This window comes from Pan troglodytes, chromosome 2, assembly GCF_028858775.2.
Source record: "Pan troglodytes isolate AG18354 chromosome 2, NHGRI_mPanTro3-v2.0_pri, whole genome shotgun sequence".
Classification (NCBI taxonomy): Eukaryota; Metazoa; Chordata; class Mammalia; order Primates; family Hominidae; genus Pan; species Pan troglodytes.
Genome location: NC_086015.1, coordinates 62,100,166 through 62,122,500, shown reverse-complemented (window position 1 = coordinate 62,122,500; position 22,335 = coordinate 62,100,166). Strand labels below are relative to the sequence as shown.

At 44.5% G+C, this 22,335-nt stretch overlaps 1 protein-coding gene across 13 annotated transcripts in view; it reads right to left on the bottom strand.

Annotated features, from left to right (window-relative positions):
- FLNB (filamin B) overlaps window positions 1-22,335 on the bottom strand; it is a 163,653-nt gene that overhangs the window by 68,610 nt on the left and 72,708 nt on the right. For all 13 annotated transcript variants that reach the window (XR_010155254.1, XR_010155255.1, XR_010155256.1 and 10 more), the window contains exons 4-9: window positions 21,806-21,953; window positions 8,647-8,765; window positions 7,389-7,466; window positions 5,630-5,792; window positions 4,698-4,895; window positions 1,244-1,381 (exon numbers count right to left, since the gene is read on the bottom strand). Coding sequence is in view for 10 of the 13 variants with exons in the window: in XM_001174012.7 (XP_001174012.2) it covers window positions 1,244-1,381; window positions 4,698-4,895; window positions 5,630-5,792; window positions 7,389-7,466; window positions 8,647-8,765; window positions 21,806-21,953 (844 nt within the window). In the remaining 3 variants the exon portion in view is untranslated. The remainder of the gene's footprint in view (window positions 1-1,243; window positions 1,382-4,697; window positions 4,896-5,629; window positions 5,793-7,388; window positions 7,467-8,646; window positions 8,766-21,805; window positions 21,954-22,335) is intronic.

The following is a 22,335-nucleotide window of genomic DNA, read 5'->3' as shown; positions in this document are numbered from 1 at the left end:
AACCTTTAGAAGTATTTGGTATGAGTTTTAGGTTCAGTGTTCCAGCGTATACTTTTCCATCTAAAGCTAGACAACAAAAGCAAGAAAGTCCTCGGACGCTATCTGCAAGAGGACAGGTTTTAGATGTGACGCTGCAAACTCCAAACCCAGCCATCAGGCAGGAACTTGTTTTGTGTTGAGCCCTGAGGTTTGGCCAGGAAAGCCGTTGAGTCAAGCAAGTATTCAAGGTCGGGAGAAAACACACACACACGCACACATACACACATGCATGCACGCATGCAGAGCCACGCGCACGCGCGCACACACACACACACACACCCTCCTTGGCTCCTGTTGGAATAATCTGGGACGGAAGACAGCCCCCAAGCAGCTTGACTCCAGGTCTGGGCAGTCTAGAACCTCGGCTACCCTCAGGGCACAGCCTGACCCAAAGCCTGGTGCTGTGAAGTCAAATATTAACTTTCTGGAGCTCAGAATGCTCCTGCCCCAGCCTGTTGGGAACACAGAGGGTAAGAGCAATCCTGGTACAGGAAGCTCAAGATTCCACAGGCATGGGAGTAAAACCACCAAAGGCTGCTACACCCGAGACTAGAAGTGCTGAAATGCTTCTCTGTTCCAAGGAAAAAAGTGAAGACACCCATCCCCACATCTGCTGTCTCCTTCCCCAAAAGAGGGAGAGAGAATGGGTTGCAGGGTTTAACCTGTACCTCCACAAATGGCATTTATCTACAAAGAAAACTTAATCTTAGGGAATTTTATTCTCCTTCTATAAGCACTGATCATAGTAATTAAGTACTTGACATAATTTCATACTCTATAAAATGTAACCTGTAGTGGGAAAATCACTGGCTTTGGAGACTGTGCTTGAATTCCAGCTCAGATGATTACAAAAGCTGTATGACCTTAGGCAAGAGCCTTCCTCTCTGAGCCCAGATGTCTAAAACAAAAAATGAGCCACTTGTTCCAACAGCAGCATTTCCCCAACTCCTTTACATCACTGCTTTTTCTACTCCCAGAAGTCTTGATGTAATGTAAAGCTGTCAAGCCACCCACTGTCCGCATCCAGGGCAGACATTACTAATCAATCACTGCTGTCTTCCCCAAGGAGCCCAGATAGCCTCAAATCCTTGACATAGCCTTCTGGGATTATTGAGGACAACTGGCCGTGGGATGATATCCATATGCCATGGCTGCAAAGTTAGCCAAAATCACACCTGAGATAGAGAAACAAAGGAACACTTACTAGGACCTTTCACGGTTACACCGAGCTCCCCACTTCCTGCAGCTTTGGTGTCAACCTTGAAATCTGTGGTCTCCCGGATACGGACGCCTTTGGGTTGTAGGCCTCGGCCACTGGCCCGGCAGGCATTTGGATTGCAGGCTGCAAGCACAGTTTTGACATCAATTCAATCTTTCATTCTTTAGTCAGAGTCGTGAAAGCCAAGGTAACCTGGAGCCACCCGCCAAGAAAATATTTGCTTTGCACAAATAGTATGCAGTAGTTGCCCAAGACCAGGGGTCCCACTCAGGGAGCACACCAGGCTAGCAAATACAGACACAATATAACTTTGTCCAGTCACACCACAGAAGGACTGGAGAAAAGTGACTTTGGCAAAGAAAACAGGAGAGCACAGCAAATCCATGCTGTGCTCCTGCTTCCAGCATTTAACCTTTCATTTGTGAAAGGGAGTTAAGGCCGAGTGCTGGACATTATTCAAACCTCACTGCCATACTCAAGGGCTCAGTAATTGGATAGACTGGACTTTTTCAAGTCTTCTTGGAAAATGCAGTACTTGAAAATGCCTGTCTGGGTTCCAAAACCTGGGTCAGCCATTTTTAAGTGTCTAAATGTTGTTTTCTTCCGCCTGAACAACCAGGCAAAAACAACCAACACAGCTTGGAAAGAGACCAGTTCAGCCCCACCTTGGCTGAGGCAGACCAATCTTTTTGGCTGAGGCAAACCAATCTTTTCGTGCTGTCTGTTACAAGGCCTTCAGAATGTGGGTGGCTATAAAGGCAATAATTAGCAGTAAACACCACTGCTGATTTCATTTCCGGATCTAGCTTGAAAACCTAAAGTTGTAAGTCTAAAAGTTAAGGACAAAGATAGCTTCTAATATGCCTTACTTGAAATGTCCACAGAACTACTGTTCCATGGTATCTAGAGGTTGATAAAAGATACCTTTATGCCCTAGAATAAATCTTCTGCCCAGCACGGACAACCTTTTCAGTAAATAGAAACGGGAGACTAGTGGGGAAAATGTCATGTTATTAAGTGGCTTTTCCTTTCCAAATCTAACACTGCAAATTTGACAAATCTCTATACAGGAAGGTCACAGACTCCAGAAGACGGGACTCTACTCCACAGACGGAAGGTAATTCCTCCTCTGGTTCCTCCTTCCTGCAATGGCCTTAGCTGGCTATTTGGCAAACAACTGCTTCCCAAAGAGTCATACACATACCCTTGGAGTTAGAGATGATTTTAGATGGTTTATGGATGAACATAAGCTTACGGTGGCACTTTATGGCAAGTGACTTTAGTTTTCCATTGTGAAAGTGATATAAAGTTTCTTTTAACATAAAATAATTTACATCTGTAAACCCAGCACTTTGGGAGGCTGAGGCGGGGAGATTGTTTGAGTCCAGGGGTTTAAGACCAGTCTGGACAACAGAGTGAGACCCCACCTCTACAAAAAAAAGAAAAATTAGGTCAGGCATGGTGGCTTATGCCTGTAAACCCAGCATTTTGGGAGGCCGAGGCAGGTGGATCACTTGACGTCAGGAGTTCGAGACCAGCCTGGCCAACATAGTGAAACCCTGTGTCTGCTAAAAGTACAAAAAAACTTAGCCAGGCGTGGTGGTGTGCACCTGTAGTCCCAGCTACTCAGGTGGCTGAGGCAAGAATCACTTGAACCAGGGAAGCAGAAGCTGCAGTGAGCCAAGATCACACCACCACACTCCAGCATGGGTGAGAGAGTGAGACTCTGTCTCAAAAAAAAAAAAAAAAAAAGAAAAAGAAAAAAAAAGGGTAAAAAATGTAACCAGGCATGGTGGCGCATATCTACAGTCTTAGCTACTCAGGAGGCTGAAGTGGGAGGATCATTTGAGCCTGGGAGGTCGAGGCTACAAGTGAGCCATGATGGTACCACTGCACTCCAGCCCAAAAGACAGAGTAAGACCCTGTATCCTTCCCACCGCGCCCCTGCAAATATATATATATATATATACATATTTTTTTTTTTTACATATATAAAATCATTTAGGTGGGAGAGAGGATGTTAGTAAATTAAAAGAAAAAGGTTATTCATTAAATGCTAAATAGTATAGGATGTACAGGCCAGAAAAGAAAAAGGAAGTCCACGAGTGGGGAAAGGTTGGAAAACAGTAGTAGAATTAGGAAAGCTATTCAAAATGCTCTCTTATGTAAAAAAGAGCTTTGCTTAGGAATATGTTAGAATTTTTTTTGCCTGTTTTTTCTTTGTCAAGGGGAGAAAAGTTGGTCATACCAGAAGTAAGTCACAATACAATGACAGGACTTCCTCGGAGGGCTTTAATGTGTCTTAAGAAACACACACACTCATGGAAATTATGAACATGTGCAACAGTCTCAACATCAAAAGAGTAATTGCTGAGTTCATATAAACATTAAATGGGGCTAGAGTCTGAAGGGCACCACCAGCTCCTTCACCATCTAAAAAAGCCCTAGATGTGTTTAAAGGCAATTAGACAGTGGGTTTGGGTTCCGGCTGGACAGGCTGTAATAATAACACCTGCACAGAGTTTCCTAAAATCACACAGAGCACGGGCCCAGCTAACATTCACAAGCAGCACAAAGAACTGGCAAGGAAGTCCCACCCAACCAGCCCTTACCAAGCAAGAGGCCTCTGGCCCAGTGGTCTCAACTAGGAAGCCAACAGCTTCAGGGTCCAGGCTGGCCCAGAGGTAGGATTCGGAAGAGGAAGCCACGTCTGCAGACGCAGATTCAGAGGACAGAACAGGGAAAGGCAAGTGTGGGTTAGAAAAGGTAGTACAGTTGGAAAACAAAACAAAACAAAACAAAACAGAAAAAAAGGGGCAACAAAGTCAGAGGGAGAGAGTCTAACATTTGAGAAAAATGCGTACCCCCAGCGCCAGAGGGAGTTTAGCAGAGTAGTTAAGGGTAAGGCCAACAGAGTCTGTGGTTCTAGCCCTACTGATGCCTTGTAGTACTGATACCTAACGCTATCTAAGCCTCAGCATCTCCACCTGCAAGCTAGGGATAATAATAGCACCTGCAACACACAGGCTGGTGCAATGATTAGATGCAGTCATGGTAAGTGCCTGGGCCAGTAAAGGCCAAGCAATGGAGGCTGCAGGGCCCATGTTGCTGCTGCTAACTTCAGTTATGCTACCGACTCCTCCCACTGCCTCAGTCCCACCTCCCTCCATGAGGATAATGACTCTCCTGTACATGTGTTTTGGAGAGAAGTAAATGAGTTAATATAAGCAAAGCATTTAGGTCTCTGCGTGGCTCATAGAAGATATTAATATTAATATATTGAGGACAAAGTAAGCCACTTACTGCTGAAGTAGCCCTGGCAGAAAAGGGATAGGCGTAAGGTCAATGTTGGGCCCTGACTGTTTTCCTGGCCTCCCTGCCCAGCTGTGCAGTCAGCTTCCCTATGAGAAGCACATGTGGCCAGCAGCCCAGCACTCACCTTCCCCAACCTGCACAATGAAGGGACTCTTAGGAATAGTGTCCCCAGCAAAGAAGACCTTGACCACGTGAGGGCCAGGCTGCATGGGTTTGTACACACATCGATACACCTGGTTTCCTTTGTCTTCCACGAGCAACTCCACGGTGTTCTTCCCCTGGGGATCTTCCACCTCCACACCAATGTCACCCACACCAGCTCCTACAAGAAAGCAAGCATTCCATGAGCCCAAGTCACCCTCTCTGAAAGCTCACTGCTGCTGAGTGTAAAATGCAAACAGGACCAGTGTGGTGGCTCATGCTTGTAATCCCAGCACTTCAAGAGGCCGAGGTGGGTGGATCACTTGAGGTCAGGATTTCGAGACCAGCCTGGCCAACATGGTGAAATCCGTCTCTACTAAAAAAAAATACAAAAATTAGCCAAGCATGGTGGCGCACGCCTGTAATCCCAGCTACTTGAGAGGCTGATGTATGAGAATCGCTTGAACCCAGGAGGCGGAGGTTGCGTTGAGCCAAGATCACGCCACTGCACTCCAGTCTGGGCAATAGAGTGATTCTCTGTTCCCCCAACAACAACAACAAAACAAGCAAACAGGAGACAGGCCCTCAGAGAGGTCCACACCAAGATGTTAACAACTATTTTCTAGGGGTTGAAGAGTTTATGGTTGAATGTTTCCTTCTTCTGCATTTTCTATTTACTACATGGAAAAGAAGCCGACAATTCAAGAAGTATGTCTTATTCAAGTGAAGCCTCAGTATTTTAGAGAAGAAAAGCTGGTTTTGAAAAATCTAATGTAACACATTTGAAAAAATTGTCTTTGTGATTATTTATTTGATTTAAAAGACAAAAGGTCAGGCCTTCAAGTCCCCAAGGATTATATTTCAGCCTTTGGAAGAAAGCGCAAAGGTCAGATCCATGGAGGAGAGGCACGTTACCTGCCGTATAGATGTCAAAGTAGGTGGGCTTATTGGCGATGTTCCCTACAGCTTCCAACCCTGGACCTTTTGCAGTGACTTTACTGGCATCTCCCTGGGCCTTGTCAACACTCACTTCAAATGGGCTCTTGGAGATGTGCTGTCCTGCAAAGAGGACTGTGACCTATAGGTGACAGATAGGTGAGAAATACATAATCACTTCTCTGTGCCCAGCAAGACTGACATCAAGCCACATACATTGATGATCACCTCTCCTACCCTCCCATGATGGCACACACAAGGTGTCTAGAATAAGGAGCCCTGGAACCAAGTTTAACAGCCTGAATGGGACTCCCACCTGGCCCCTTCAGCCATACAGCTGGGTCTGGGACATCACACCTTTAGCAAAATAAAAATGCTGACCTTATATACACTTAGTCTCTTTAATAGGAAACAAACACATTTCAATCTCTGGACATTGAGTCCTTTCGGGGGCTGAATGGGCCACTATCCCTCAGAATAAAATATGCAGTTCCAGGATTTCAAATCCACAGCCAAACTGTTTTTTCAAGGGACAAAGATCATTCTTAGATACATGGATTTGGGACAAAGTAGAATGATTTCCATCTAAAACTTGAGTCACTGTTCTCATCTCTGAAATTTTTGGGGGGTAATTGGGTTGGGTTTCATGTGAACCTATACTTGATTGGAATTAATTAATTACATTATAAATGCTCCCTTCAAGAGCACTTACTCCAAATGCATCATAGTCTAAGAGTCTAAGAGAACGCTAAGGCCATCATTCCAGGTGAATTCACTAAAGCCCAAGGTGGTGAGTACAGTCTGTATTCCAAAGTCTGGGCAGGTACATGATGGGATTGGCCTTTATGTGCTGTTGAGGGCTTTCTTCCAATGAAAAGTGTACTCCTGGGTCACCCCACTCTCCTGCAAGACAGGCTCTCTCAGCCCTTGCCCTATAGGTCACCTGGATGTCATCTCAAACAGAACTCAAAAGGTTGCCAAGACAAAGAGCCTGAGGCCTCAATCCCTATCATTTCTCCAGGTGCTGAGAGGGCCATTTCCCTCTACTATATTCAGCTGAACTACTCCATCCTCAGCCTTCAATGCTGACAGCTCCTCCAGAGCACCTCCAAGGAGAGTTCTTAAGAAAGCATTAAGGACAAAGAGCCAGCAGGGTGTGGTGGCTCATGTCTATAATCCCAGCACTTTGGGAGGCTGAGGCAGGAGGATAGTTTGAGGTCAGGAGTTCAAGAACAGCCTAGGTGACCTGGTGAAACCTGGTCTCTACTAAAAATGCAAAAATTAGCTGGGAGTGGTTGTGGGTGCCTATAATCCCACCTACTTGGGAGGCTGAGGTGAGAGGATCACTTGAGCCCAGGAGGCGGGGGTTGCAGTGAGCTGAGACCACACCACTGCACTCCAGCCTGGGTGACAGAGCAAGACCCTGTCTCCAAAAAAAGAATCAAGGACAAAGAACCCATCTATAGTGTAGTCACCACAGCATCTACACTCCAGACACACAGCTGCAACCATTAGTTACCTAGATGGAGTTGGAAAAATCTTACGACATTGCAAACAACTCATCCTAGCTAGTTGAGGGAATCCTAGTGATTCCAATTTTCTATCATGAGCATAGATCCTTCTATAATCAGAAAGGAAAATCAGAAATTCACTTAAGAAAAACACTCTTCTTCCCGGGCTATCTTTCTTCTCCTAGCCCCAGAGCAGCCCAAGCCACGGCCATGCTGCTTCATCTTACTTTATGTAGCCCGGTGACCTTGGGCAGATACTCCACAGAGTATGTCTTGTTCTTGTCGCTGTCAGGGGTCACTTGTGCCTAGGAGGGAAGGTGGGCAACAGTTAGAAAAGGTGCCGGGTGTGAGTAAGGAGCATGCTGTGTCAGCAGGGGTTCTGCAGGAGCTGCCAGGTCGGGAACACTGAAGGTGCTGGCGAGCTCCTGTCCCTCTTGCACAACGCCCCTAGAGAGAAACTGCTTGAAGTCACAGAAACAAAACCACGCAGCACAGAGGCATAACAGAGTCAGGACTCTCCAGTGTCCAGTGTCAGGCTGGCACTCTCTAGGTAAGAGAGAATATGAAGCAAGAAACTTAAACCTTTATCCACTCAATAGTTCATTGAAAGCTTATGAAATGCAGGGCCCAGTGTTAGGTACTAAAAATAAAACATGAGCAAGTCAGACACAATCCCTGCCCCAGTGGGGGAAATGGACCATCCATCTGTAAACTTAGAATTGCAAATTATGCTAAATGCCAAGAATAAAATATGGTCCTACGAAAATAAGTGACAGAAAGAACAGCATGTGCAAAGGCTCTGAGGGAGGAACCAAAGAATGGCCAATGTGGGAAGAGAGCAGGGCAAGACTCTTATTATTCTGGCCATCAGTATATAAAACCTCAACTGAGGCTGGGCACAGTGGCTCACACCTGTAATCCCAGCAGTTTGGGAGGCAGAGGCAGGTGGATCACCTGAGGTCAGGAGTTCAAGACCAGCCTGGCCAATGTGGTGAAACCCTGTCTCTACTAAAAATACAAAAATTAGCCAGGCGTGGTGGCAGGTTCCTGTAATCCCAGTTACTTGGGATACAAAAATTAGCCGGGCTGAGGCAGGAGAATCGCCTGAACCCAGTAGGTGAAGGTTGCCGTGAGCCAAGATTGTGCCACTGCACTCCAACCTGGGCAACAGGAGTGAAACTCTGTCTCAATAAATAAATAAATACATACATACATAAACCTCAACTGACAAGGCACCTTTGCTAAATCCAAAGTATCCTTTATTTCATTAAACACTGTGTCCCTGGCAATCAATTTAAATTTGATTTCAAGGCTCAGCTCTTGGGCAGGTTACTTTAACAGCTATAAGCCTCAGTATCCTTTTGGTAGAAAACACTTTTGGTTGTGAGCTGAAATGAGGAAATGGAGGCACAGTCCCCGGCCTCATTACAAGCCCCAAAAGCTCCATGAGGTGCTGGAAAGGAGAGGCAGCATCCTCCAACATACCTCCTCTTTGTTCCCTTCTGGGTCCTCAACAAACACCATCACGTCTCCTTGCCCGGCGCTGATGGTGTCCACAGTGAACTTGGCTGGCTGCTTCACCATGTTTCCAGTGGGCTCGATTCCTGCCACAGGTTTACACAGACACGTTAGAAGCCAGGCGAGGGTGTGTCATGAGCCATCGCCCACTGCATCTCTTTCAGGGAACTGAGAGATGGGACCCAGCCCTGCAGATCCCATGTGGGAAATGGGGACAAACTGCCTTGACAAGGAAAATCAGGCAGGTCGAAAGCCTTAATTTTGCCCATGTTATTGAAGTAATATCCAATTTTGATATTCAGAGAACCTCAGTCAGGAGTCTATATAAAATTGTGGAAATAATGTGGTTAGTAAGTAGTAGCAGAGCTTGCCTTGATGGAAGCAACACAGCAGGGAGGAGCGAAGCTTATTTCTCATTAAACAGCATTTATTGTATTGCCTGACATTTTAAAAAATTACATTCAATCATTTTTTTAATTAACCTTTTTATTTTAAGATGATCAAGCAAATTCATCGAGACAGATTTTACCTGTAGGTGTAAGAAACAATGCCCTTGCTGGGAGCAGTGGCTCACGCCTGTAATCCCAGCACTTTGGGAGGCTGAGGCAGGTGGATCACCTGAAGTCAGGCGTTCAAGACCAGCCTGGCCAACATGGTGAAACCCCGTCTCTACTAAAAATACAACGTGGTGGCACATGCCTGTAATCCCAGCTACTTGGGAGGCTGAGGCAGGAGAATTGCTTGAACCAGGGAGGTGGAGGTTGCAGTGAGCCCAGATCGCATCCTAGGCGGCAGAGCATGACTCCATCTCAAAATAGTTTCCCCAGTGGTAACACGGTAAAAAGCTATGACTCAATCTCACAACCAGGGTATTGACGTTGATACAATCAAAATAGAGAACATTCCCTTTAGCACAGGGAGCCCTCCTGCTGCCCTTGCATAACCACACCCACACTCTCCTTAGCCCTGATAACCACTAACCCGTTCTCCACACTGTAATTTTATTATTTCGGTAACGTCACATCAATGGAATCATAACTATGTAACCTTTTAGGAGTGGCCTTTTTCACTACATATAATTGTCTACAGGTTCACCCAGGTTGTTGCTTCTATCAATGGTTTTTTTCCTTTTTATTGCTGAGTAGCTAATATTCCATGGTATAGATGTACCACAGTTTAACCATTCGCCCACTGAAGAACATCTGGGTTGTTTCTAGTTGTCTCTTACCAGTAAAGCTGCTGTAAACATCTGTGCATAGGGGTGTGTGTGTGTGTGTGAATATAAGTATAAAATAGTAAGAAATTATATATATATAGGTCTCTGCCCCTGGTTCCAGAGTTCCTAAACCCCTTGGAATGTCCTTGGTGACAAGAGCATCTTCTGTTCTAATCAGGCAACTCTTAGTGGGCTCCCAGATAGCTTTCAGGATGTGGCTAATCAACAGAAAGACCAAGTCATGATCGGAAGCTTAGGACTTTCGGCCCCACTCCCCATCCTACAGGGAAGGGAGAGGAACTGTAGTCTCAGTTAATGTCAATCACGCCTACGTGACTTAGCCTCCACATCCCTGAAGTATGGAGTTTAGAGAGCTTCTGGGTTGGTGAACACATCCATGTGCCAAGAGGATGGCCCACCCCAACTTCATGGGGACAGACGCTCCTGTGTTCAAAACCCCTCTAAACTTTGCCCCGTGCACCTCTTCATCTGGGGCATCATCTGTATCCTCTATCATATCCTTCACTACACAACTGCTAAAGGTAAGTGTTTCCCTGAGTTCTGTGAGCCACTCTAGCAAATAACATAACATGAGGAAGGGGTAATGGGACCTTCTGATTTGTAGCAAACCTGGACAGAAGTTGTGGGTTGCCTGAGGACCCACCACTTCTGACTGGCCTCTGAAGTCAGGGGCAGTTTTGAGGGACTGAGCCCTTAATGGCGTCTGCACTAACTTCAGGTAGATAGTGTCAGAATTGAAGGGAATTGATTATAGGACACCTACTTGTTGTCCACATAAAATTGGAGAACTTGTCAGTATGGGGGACAGAAATCCATAGATTTTGCTGACCGGAAGTGAAATATTGAGAGGAGTAGTAGAGAAGATGAGAAAAGTTTTTTTTCTTTAGCTGTGAGACTATAGAAGGAAAAACAGTGGCTCTCCTATACAGTAAGTTTTCATTCCTCTGGGATAAATGCCAAGGAGTGCAATTGTTGGGCCATATGGTAGTTGCATGTACTGTTTTTTGAGGTTTTGTTTTTGTTTTTGTTTTGAGACCAAGTCTCACTCTGTAGCCCAGGCTGGAGCACAGTGGCACAATTACGGCTCACTGCAACCTCGACCTCCCAGGCTCAGGCAATCCTCCTGCCTCAATCTCCTGAGTAGCTGGGACCACAGGTGGATACCACCACACCTGTATAATTTTTAAAAATTATTTGTAGAGATGCAATCTCCCTATGTTGCCCAGGCTGGTCTCAAACTCCTGGGCTCAAGTGATCCTCCGGCCTCAGCCTCCCAAAGTGCTGGGATTACAGAAGCGAGTCACTGTGCCCAGCCTATTTCTTTATTAAGAAACTACCAAACAGTGTTCCAAAGTAGCTACACCATTTTACATTCCCACCAGCAATGTATGAGTGAGTGATCCAGATTCAGTTTCTCTCCATCCATTCTGCATTTAGTGTTATCAGTATTAATATTTTTTATTTTAGCTGTTCTGATAGTGTGTACTAGGATTAATTTGCATTTTTCTCATGGTTAATGATACTGAACAAATTTCGATGTGTTTTTTTGTCAATATGGACGTTCTCTTCAGCAGAAACTGTTTATGTCTTTTGCCCATTTTCTTATTGGGTTGTTTGGTTAAATGTCTGTTTTTTGACGACTAAGACTTGAGAGTTCTTTCTACATGTTCTAGATACTAGTGTTCTGTTGGACATATGGTTTGCAAATTTTTTCTCCCAGTCTTTAGCCTGTATATTCATCCTCCTAACTGTAAAAAGTTTTAAATTGTTTGTAAAAGTAAAATCCAGCCCCCAGATCCCAGTCTCAGCAACATTTTGAGTTCTCTTTGAGACGGTGTCCGGGTGGCTTTTATAGGGTGAGGGCTAAGACAGCTTGTCTTGCAGGACAGTAGGTGACCCAGGAGTGCACCCTTCAATGCAGGAAAACCCTCAACAGCACATAAAGGCCAACCACCATGTACCATGTTGAGTCTTTGAGACAGACCATCCTTCTTAAAACGTTAAAAAGTTTTTAATTTTGATGAAGTCCAACTTATTTTTTTTTAATGGATCATGTTTTTGGTTTCAAATCTGAGAACTATTTGCCTAGCCCTAGATCTCAAAGATTCTCTTCTATGTTTTTTTCTCAAAGTTTTATAGTTATATGGGTTTTTTGTTTTTTGGTTTGGGGTTTGCTTTTGCTTTGTTTTGCCTAGGGATGTTCAATTTCTCTGCCACCATGTGCCGAAAAGGTTTTTTACCCCAATGACTTATCTTTGCACCTTTGTCAATAATCAGTTGTGCATATTTGTGTGGGGCTGCAATTCTGTTTCACTGATCTATGATGCCTATCCTTTGACCAATACTACAAAATCTTGACTTCTGTAGCTATACAGTAAGTCTTGAAATCAGGAAGGCTGATTCCTCCATGTTGTACTTCTTTCTCAAAATTGTTTTTGCTACTTTAATTCCTTTGCCTTTTCATATAGGTTTTAAAATAATAATCTTCTTGCTATCTGCAAAAACTCTTGCTGGGATTTTGACAACAATTGCATCAAACCTGAATGACAATTTGAGGAGAGGTGGTATCTTTACTATTTGACATTTTTTTTTTTTTTTGAGACGGAGTCTCACTCTGTCGACCAGGCTAGAGTGCAGTGGCACAATCTCGGCTCACTGCAAGCTCTGCCTCCCAAGTTCACGCCATTCTCCTGCCTCAGCCTCCCGAGTAGCTGGGACTACAGGCGCCCACCACCACGCCCAGCTAATTTTTTGTATTTTTAGTAGAGACAGGGTTTCACCGTGTTAGCCAGGATGGTCTTGATCTCCTGACCTCGTGATCCACCCATTGCCCACCTCAGCCTCCCAAAGTGCTGGGATTACAGGCATGAGGCACCGAGCCCGGCTGTTGACTGATTTTCTAATAGTGAACCAGGCCTTGCATCCCTGCAATAAACCCCACTTGGTTATAATATGTACTTCTTCATTATATACAGCTCAATTTTATTTGCTAATATAGTCATTTGCTACATAATAAAGTTTCAGTCAAAAATAGTCCACACATACAATGATGGTCCCATAAGATTATAAATAGAGCCAGAAAATTCCTGTTGCCTACTGACGTCACAGTAACGCATCGCATTACTCATGTATTTGTGATGATGCTGGTATAAACAAACCCACTGGGCTACCGGCCATAGAAACATATATAGCACAGACAATTATGTTCAATACATAATACTTGATGATAAATGACAATGCTACTGGTTTATGTATTTAATATGCTATACTTTTTATCATTGTATTTTAGAGTGTGCAGCTTCTATTTAAAAATTAAGTTAACTGTAAAGCAGCCTCAAGCAAGTCCTTCAGGAAATATTCTAGAAGAAGGCATTGTTATTATAGGAGACAGCGGTTCCACACATTACTGCTCCTGACGACCTACCAGTGGGACAGTGGGACAGGATGTGGAGGTGGAAGATAGTGATAATGATGATCCTGACCCTGTGTAAGTCTAGACTAATGTGTGTGTTTAAAAAAAAAAAAAAGAAGTTTTAAAAGTACAAAAATGAAAAGTTTTAAACACAGAAAAAAGCTTACAGAGGCCGGGTGCAGTGGCTCACACCTGTAATCCCAGCACTTTGGATCACCTAAGGTGGATTACCGAGGTGGATCACCTAAGGTCAGGAGTTCAAGACCAGCCAGGCCAACAGGGTGAAACTACGTCTCTACTAAAAATAAAAAAATTAGCCAGAAGTGGTGGTGGGCACCTGTAAGCCCAGCTACTAGGGAGGCTGAGGCAGGAGAATAGCTTGAACCCAGGAGGCAGAGGTTGCAGTAAGCCAAGATCACTCCACTGTACTCTAGCCTGGGTGACAAGAGCAAAACTCCACCTCAGAACAAAACAACCAATTGTTGTCCAGTTGAAGGATTCTTTTCTCTGTCCTTCCACCCTGCTATTGCGCTTATCCAATAAGTTTTTATTTCAGCTACTGCAATTTCCAATTCTAAAATGTCCATTTCATTCTTTTTATCTCCTAAATTTTTATTATTATTTTGCTGGGACATTGTATTTCTTTGTTGAGATTTTTAATTTTTTCATTTTTTTCATGATTGTTCTTAATTGCCTACCGAAGCCTTTTTTTTTTTTTTTGAGATGGAGTCTCACTCTTCTTGCCCAGGCTGGAGTGCAACGGCATGACCTCGGCTCACTGCAACCTCCATCTCCCAGTTTCAAGCGATTCTCCTGCCTCAGCCTCCCGAGTAGCTGGGATTACAGGTGCCCACCACCTCACCTGGCTAATTTTTTGTATTTTTAGTAGAGACTGGGTTTCATCATGTTGGTCAGGCTGGTATCGAATTCCTGACCTCAGGTGATCTGCCCACCTCAGCCTCCCAAAGTGCTGGGATTACAAGCCTCCCAAAGTGAGCCACCACGCCTGGCTACTGAAGCCTTTTTTAATGGCTGCTTTAAAATTTTTGTCATAGGATTCTAATATCTCTGTCACCTCAGTGTTGGCATCAACTGTCTTTTTCATTCAGTTTGAGATCTTCCTGGTTCTTGGTATGACAAGTGATTTTTTTTTTTGAAACTGGATATTTGGGGTATCATGTAATGAGACTCTGGGTCTTCTGTAAATGTTCTGTTGTAGCTGGCGTTTTATGATACCACTCTGGCAGGGGAGGGAAGGGTACACACCTTGTTAATAACGGTGGGGGAAGAAGTCTAGGCTCTCCACTCAACCTCCACTGATGCTCAAGATTGGGGGGCTCATTACTGGTGCGTGGAGGTGGGAGTTCCGGCTGCAGGAAGTAGGAGTGCCTCATTACTGCTCCTCCATGGCCCCAGAGAGTGGCTTCCTTATTGCTAGACTGTTGTCAAAGCCTAGGCTCCCCATTCACCTCTGCGGGTGTAAGTGTGGGGCTGCATAGTTTTTTCTATGGTGTGGACCTGGAGTAGAGCAGTGACTCTTTAAGTTTTCTGCCTCACTGGGCTGCCCTTTCCTGGTCTTCTGGCTGGAGAGGGGAGCTTTTGTTGGCACTTTCTGTGTTTGTGCCCACTGGCATTTTCAGGTTGTCAGCTTCTTTCTTTGGCTCCAAGTCTGGGATATATAAAGCAAAGTAAACCCAAGGAACTCAGTACTGTGTCATTCCTCGAGTCCCAAGATCCCTCGTTGGTCTGCCTCGTCCTTTTTCAGAGGCTCCCTGTGTTTTCCTTATGTATAGCCCAGGGGTTTTAGTTGTAGTTAGAAGAAAGAATTAGGAAAAGTCCTATTCCATCTTCCCAGGAGCAGAAGTCCAAATATTACCTTTTTAAAAAACTTTTTATTATGAAGAATTCCAAACTAGGCTGGGCACAGTGGCTCACACCTGTAATTCCAGCAATTTGGGAGGCCAAGGCAGGTGGATTACCTGAGGTCAGGAGTTTGAGACCAGCCTGGCCAATGTGGTGAAACTCCGTCTCTACTAAATATACAAAAATTAGCCAGGTGTGATGGTAGACGCCTGTAATCTCAGCTACTCGGGAGGCTGAGGCAGAAGAATCCCTTGAACCCAGGAGGCAGAGGCAGGGGTTGCAGCGAGCCAAGATCATACCATTGCACTCCAACCTGTGCAACAGAAGTGAAACTTCAGCAAAAAAAAAAAAATGCTGGGCGCCGTGGCTCACACCTGTAATCCCAGCACTTTGGAGGCCAAGGTGGGCAGATCACCCAAGGTCAGCAGTTCAAGACCAGCCTGACCAACATGGTGTAACCTTGTCTCTACTAAAAATACAAAATTGGCGGGGTGTGGTGGTGCATGCCTGTAATCCCAGCTACTTGGGAGGCTGAGGCAGGAGAATTACTTGAATCCAGGAGGCAGAGGTTGCAGTGAGCCGAGATCGTGCCATTGCACTCCAGCCTGGGCAACAAGAGCGAAACTCTGTCTCAAAAAAAAGGCTGGGCGCAGTGGCTCACACCTGTAATCCCAACACTTCGGGAGGCCGAGGCAGGTGGATCACGAGGTCAGGAGTTCAAGACCATCCTGGCCAAGATGGTGAAACCCCATCTCTACTAAAACTACAAAATTAGCCGGGTGTGGTGGTGGGCGCCTGTAATCCCAGCTACTTGGCAGGCTGAGGCAGGAGAACGCTTGAACCCAGGCAGCAGAGGTTGCAGTGGGCCGAGATCGTGCCACTGCACTCCAGCCTGGGCGACAGAGTGAGACTCCGTCTCAAAAAAAAAAAAATTCCAAACACAGATGTAGAGAGCACTGCACAGTGGACCTCCTGTACCCAGCTTCAACAACTATCAACTCACAGCTGGTCTTGTTTCACCTTCACTCCCGCCACCTCCCCTTCCTGTATTATTTTGACACAAATCCTAGACCTCAGATTTTTTATCCACAAACAATCACTATGTATCCTTAAAAGATACTTGCAAAGTACCCACAATATCGATACCACATAAAAAAAAATAATTCCTTCATGTCAAATATTCAGTGTTCAAATTTTCAATTATCTTATAAATATCATGAATTTCTTACAGCACCTTGAGCTGCTGCTTTATCATGAATTTTTTGTTTGTTTGTTTGTTTGTTTCAGACAGAGTCTAGCTCTGTCGCCAGGCTGGAGTGCAGTGGCGCCATCTCGGCTCACTGCAACCTCCACCTCCCAGGTTCAAGCGATTTTCCTGCCTCAGCCTCCCAAGTAGCTGGGATTACAGGCACATGCCGCCATGCCCAGCTAATTTTTGTATTTTTGGTAAAGATGGGGTTTCACCACGTTGGCCAGGATGGTCTCGATCTCCTGACCTCGTGATCCACCCACCTCAGCCTCCCAAAGTACTGGGATTACAGGCGTGAGCCACCACGCCCAGCTATCATGAATTTTTTTAACCATTAGTTTGAATAGGATCCAAATAAGGTCACGTATTACAAATGGTTGCTAAGTCTCTTATGTCTCATTTAATCTCTGGCTGTCTCTCCATCACTTCCTTTTCCTTGCTACCAATCTGTTAAAGACACTAGGTCATTTGTCACTATACTCTGGATTTCTATTCATTTCCCAATAATTTAGTTTAAGAAAAAATGGCCGTAGACTGTTATATAATAAGATAATCTTTCTGCCTAAAAAGAAAGGTAAAAATTATAAAGAACTACAAATAAATTTTAAAAGGTAGCCTTCCCACACTGCTCAGTAAGAAATGCAAAGCAAAGAAGATACACAGTTTAACTCAGCATAGAAAAAAGGCTAGAAATAAATACCTGAAACTTTGAAGGCAGGAATGAGATTGGCAGTTGGGAAGTGAGTTTCAATTTTTATTTCATATATTTTTCTTTTGCTTAAGATTTACATAACACTCAGGTTATGTAACTGATATAAGCAAATGGATTTAAACATACACCCAATAGCCAAGCATGGTGGCTCATGCCTGTAATCTCAGCACTTTGGGGGGCCAAGGCAGGGGGATTGCTTGAGCTCAGGATTTTGAGACCAGCCTGGGCAACATGGTCAGGCTGGTCTCAAACTAAAATATTAAAAAAAAAAAAAGCTGGACATGGTGGTGCACACCTGTGGTCCCAACTACTAGGGAAGCTGAGGAGGGAGAATCACTTGAGCCCAGAAGGTCAAGGCTGCAGTTAGCCGTGATGGCATCACGACACTCCACACAGAGAGAGAGAGAGTGAGACTCTATCTCAAAATGACAACAACAAAAATAAGTAAGTAAATAAACATGCACCTAAAATACTAAAAGTCCCACTTCGTGTGACTCCAGCAGCCTAAGAAACAACTTACTCTGCAGCTTGTCAAAGGTCTGGGCTTGGGTTGGTCACCTGTGGCTAACCATGGCTGGTTAGAAAGTTGAACCACACCCCCCCCTCTGTAAACTTCTGCGGAGCTTTGCTTACCATGAAAGGAGACAACTGGTACCCCTCTGATTACTCAGATAGAAGGGTGCTTAAGGATTGCTCTACAGTAAATGCTTCATAGAGAACTAGATTTTTACAAAGATTTCTGATTAGCTCATGGACGAATGCTTTTCACATAGCTAACCCTGCAAGGAAGCCCACCACAAAGATCTGTTTGTGGCTGGAGGTCCACCTCACCCCAGCCCTCTCTCCTTTCAACCCACTAGAACTAAGCAAGGTGGGACTCAGTGAATGGATCAACAAATGCTAACTGGCTGGCAACTGGCACCTATTAAACAATCAGGAAATAAAAAATAAAACAACACTTTCAAATCTTTTAGAAACTAGAAGATGAAACGGTCTCTCTTCCTGGGCTCAGGTGGCAGAAATGAAGCAATGTGGTCACACAGAGAAGACCAAAACTGACCCCGGCTTTCATCTAACCACATGACAGGGACATATCTCACAGCCCCACCCATGTGGCCTTGTGACCCTGTCACCTAATATGACCATTTTGTCTTCCTACTTTAAAAAGCAGAGTGAGGCCACTTCCTCCTGAAAAATAAGCTGCATATAGAATTACCATATGATCCACCAATTCCACTTCTGGGTATATCCCTAAAAGAATTGAAAGCAGGGTCTCAAACAGCACTTGTACACCCATGTTTTCATAGCAGCATTATTCACAATAGCCAAAAGAATGTAGCAACCCAAATGTCTATCAGCAGACGAATGGATAAGCAAAATGTGATATACACGTGCAAAGGAATATTATTCAGCCTTAAAAAGGAATGAAACTCTAACACATGCTACAACATGGTGAACCCTGAAAACATATGACAAATGAAGTAAGCCAGAGAAAAAAAGGCAGCATATGATTCTACTTCTAGGAGGTACCTAACAGACAGCGTATGATTCCACTTCTAGGAGGTACCTAACAGACAGCATATGATTTCACTTCTAGGAGGTCCCTAGGATAAGCAAATTCATAGAGACAGGGAGTAGAATAAAGGTTACCAGGAGCAAAGGGGAGGGGAGAATGGGGCGCTATTGTTTAATGAGTATGGAGTTTCAGTTTGGGAAGTTGAAAAAGTTCTGGAGATGGATAGCAGTGGCGGTTGCACAACAACGTGAATACACTTAATGCCACACTTAAAAATGGTTAAAATAGTGAATTTTATGTTATGGATATTTTCCCACAATTAAAAAAATGCCAAAAGCACACATATAAAAAAAAAAATTTTTTTTTAAAAAGGGTGTGTTTCCTCTACAAGTGCACCACACTTGCTAAGAGGCAGATGAAGGAAATGGCAATGACCAGCCACATTCCTGAACCATAACAAGTGATCATTTTCTAGAAAATAGCACCATGAAAGGAAACCGTCTCACATTAACAACAGGGAAGCCGGATGGCCAGTGATAAGGTTATTACAAACATACACTATGCCTTGATTAGATTCAGTCCATTTGACCAATCTGGTTGACAAAGGATTTAATTGGTTGTTTGCAACTGTTTTGCCATTAAGGAAGCATAATTTTTAAAGTCAGAGATTCCTCATTCCAGCCACCACCTGTGGTATGCCTTAAAGAAAGCACTTTTTTTTTTTTTTTGACACAGAGTCTCGTTCTGTCGCCCAGGCTGGAGTGCAGTGGCGCGATCTCGGCTCACTGCAACCTCCGCCTCCCAGGTTCAACCAATTCTCCTGCCTCAGCCTCCCGAGTAGCTGGGACTACAGGCTTGTACCACCACGCCAAGCTAATTTTTGTATTTTTAGTAGAGATGGGGTTTCACCTTGTTAGCCAGGATGGTCTCAATCTTCTGACCTTGTGATCTGCCTGCCTCAGCCTCCAAAGTGCTAGGATTACAGGTGTGAGCCACCAAGCCCGGCCAAAGAAAGCACTTTTAAAGAAAGTGAGGACATGCCAGCCTTCAAGTGACTGTGAATGGGAGGAGGGCTTTGAAGTCCCTAGTCCCTACATAACACAAGTGATGTCACACACCTCACAACCCACTGCAAACAGAACCTCAAATGGTAAGGGGTTTGTTCCAGAACTATCTGCCGGTCTAAATCATGCCCAAAAAGTCAGATGAGAAGACCCGACCACTGAGGTGAAAACAGCACGTGGTCAGCATCACTGCCCTAGCCATGTGTCGTCTTAAGAATAAGCGGATTGGGAGGCCGAGCCGGGCAGATCACCTGAGGCCAGGAGTTGGAGACCAGCCTGGCCAACATGGTGAAACCCCATCTCTACTAAAAATACAAAAATTAGCCAGGCATGGTGGTGGATGCCTGTAATCCCAGCTACTCAGGAGGCTGAGGCAGGAGGATCGCTTGAACCCAGGAGGCAGAGGTTGCAGTGAGCTGAGATCATGCCACTGCACTTCAGCCTGGGCGACAGAGCGAGGCTCTCAAAAAAAAAAAAAAAAAAAATACTAAGCCGATACCAAGCAGGAAAATACTTTATTCAAAGGGAACATTTGTAGGGAAGGAACATCCTACAAGACACATGCCCTTAACTATTCAGAAAGTCAGTGTCATTTAAAAAAAAAAAAAAAAAAGTTTGGGGAAATTATTTAGCATGAAAAGAGTCTAAAGAGAAATAACAAACAAATGTAGTAAGTGAACCTTAATCAGATCTTAGTTTGTAAAACAGCAACAACTATAAAAGACAATCTTAGGACAATAGAGAAATTCCACAACAAACTGAATATTAGATTATATGAAACTATTGTTAATTTTCTTACATGTGGCAATGAATACTGTGGTTATGCTAGAGGATACCCTATTCTTAGGAGAAGCTTAGTGATGTACTGAGGACAGAACTGTCACCATGCTTGCAACTTATTTTCAAATAATTCAGCAATCATACACATGAACACATATGCAAACACACACAAAGGGCAAGAGAAAACTATTAAGCTAGAATGGTAACAACTGTCAATTCTGGGAGAAGATATACAGAATACTGTGTGTATAACTATTATCCCACTGGGATAACATTTTCTTTCTCTTTTTTTTTTGAGACGGAGGCTCACGCACTCTGTCACCCAGGCTGGAGTGCAGTGGCAAGATCTCGGCTCACTGCAACCTCTGCCTCCTGGGTTCAAGCGATTCTCCTGCCTCAGCCTCCTGAATAGCTGGGATTACAGGCACCCGCCACCATGCCTGGCTAATTTTTGTATTTTTTGTAGAGACGGGGTTTCACCATGTTGGCCAGGCCGGTCTCCAACTCCTGACCTCAGGTGATCTGCCCGCCTCGGCCTCCCAAAGTGCTGGGATTATAGGCATGAGCCACCACACCCGGCCGATATTTTCTTAATTATGAAAAATGAGAAATAAAATGCACTCCTTCCCCTCCCCCATAGAAAAGGCGTTAAGTTGTATCTGGCCGTGTTGATCTTCACCAGAAACCACACTTTGCAGCCATGTAACTGTTCTCTTCACAAAGCTAGTGTGCTTGAAGTCAGGTGCCAATCACAACACCAAATGCCTTGAAATGGCTTCTACCCACTATAATGTTCTGAGCAAAACGGTGTTCTGCAGCTGCCTCGAAGTCATAAACAGGATGTCTTAGCAAGGAAGTATCTGCCAGGGGTTAACAATAGCTCCCACTCCGGCTGGAAATCTGAGGCAGCCTTAGTGTAACAGAAGGAGAAATGAATCAGCAGCCAGATGGCCCACCCCCGTCACTGACTGTGGTGATCTGGGGCAAGACCAAACTCCCCCGACTCCCTACCCCGCGATTCCTCTTCTGAAAAATGGGAGCAATGGGCTACTGCACTAAAATCACCAAGCAGCAAACTTGCCCTTTCCATCTAAGCAGAAACATTTCTTAAAGCCTTAGAAAAACAAGGCAGAATAAAACAGTCATAAAATGTGTTATAAAGGAGGCTTGGGGTCTCTTTGAGGATTACACCCATCTATTTTTGATTCTAAGAACATCACTCTTGAAGCCATGAAATCATCTCCAACACCAGAGGACATGTCTCCAATACAACACCAGAGGACCAGCACTCACCTCTGCCATAGGCCCTGGCTTTCTTCGGGTTGAGTTTGGGTTTGAGAGGAGCCCCCGGCTTGAGCTTGGCTTTGGGGAACTGGGACAGGTAAGTCATAACTGAGTGCTCGTCCACATCCGGGTGAATGATTTCTTCAGGAGTGATGACCTAGGATAATGACATGGTGGATGAACACCCAGAACACATCACTTTGCAACTATTGAAGCGTTTGCAAATGCCTCTTAAACCAAGCACTACAAATATTAAGAAACTCAGTCAGCTTCTCAATTAAGTGAAATTACTTTAAACCAACACACCAATATCAGTGTTTTTAATCATTTTTGAGAAATTGCAGACCCCTTTGAAAGCTAGGGGCCCCTCTCCAAAAAATTCTGCATGTAACTTCCAAAAGTTCATTGTCCTCCCCATTCCCCAAAAGTCCATTTACTCCTCTGGTCAAAATTTCAAAAATGATAAAAGGATAAGCTATAGCAAGTCAGGAAAATGAAGAAACAAGCACACATGGGATTAGAGCATGTTACAAAAAAGT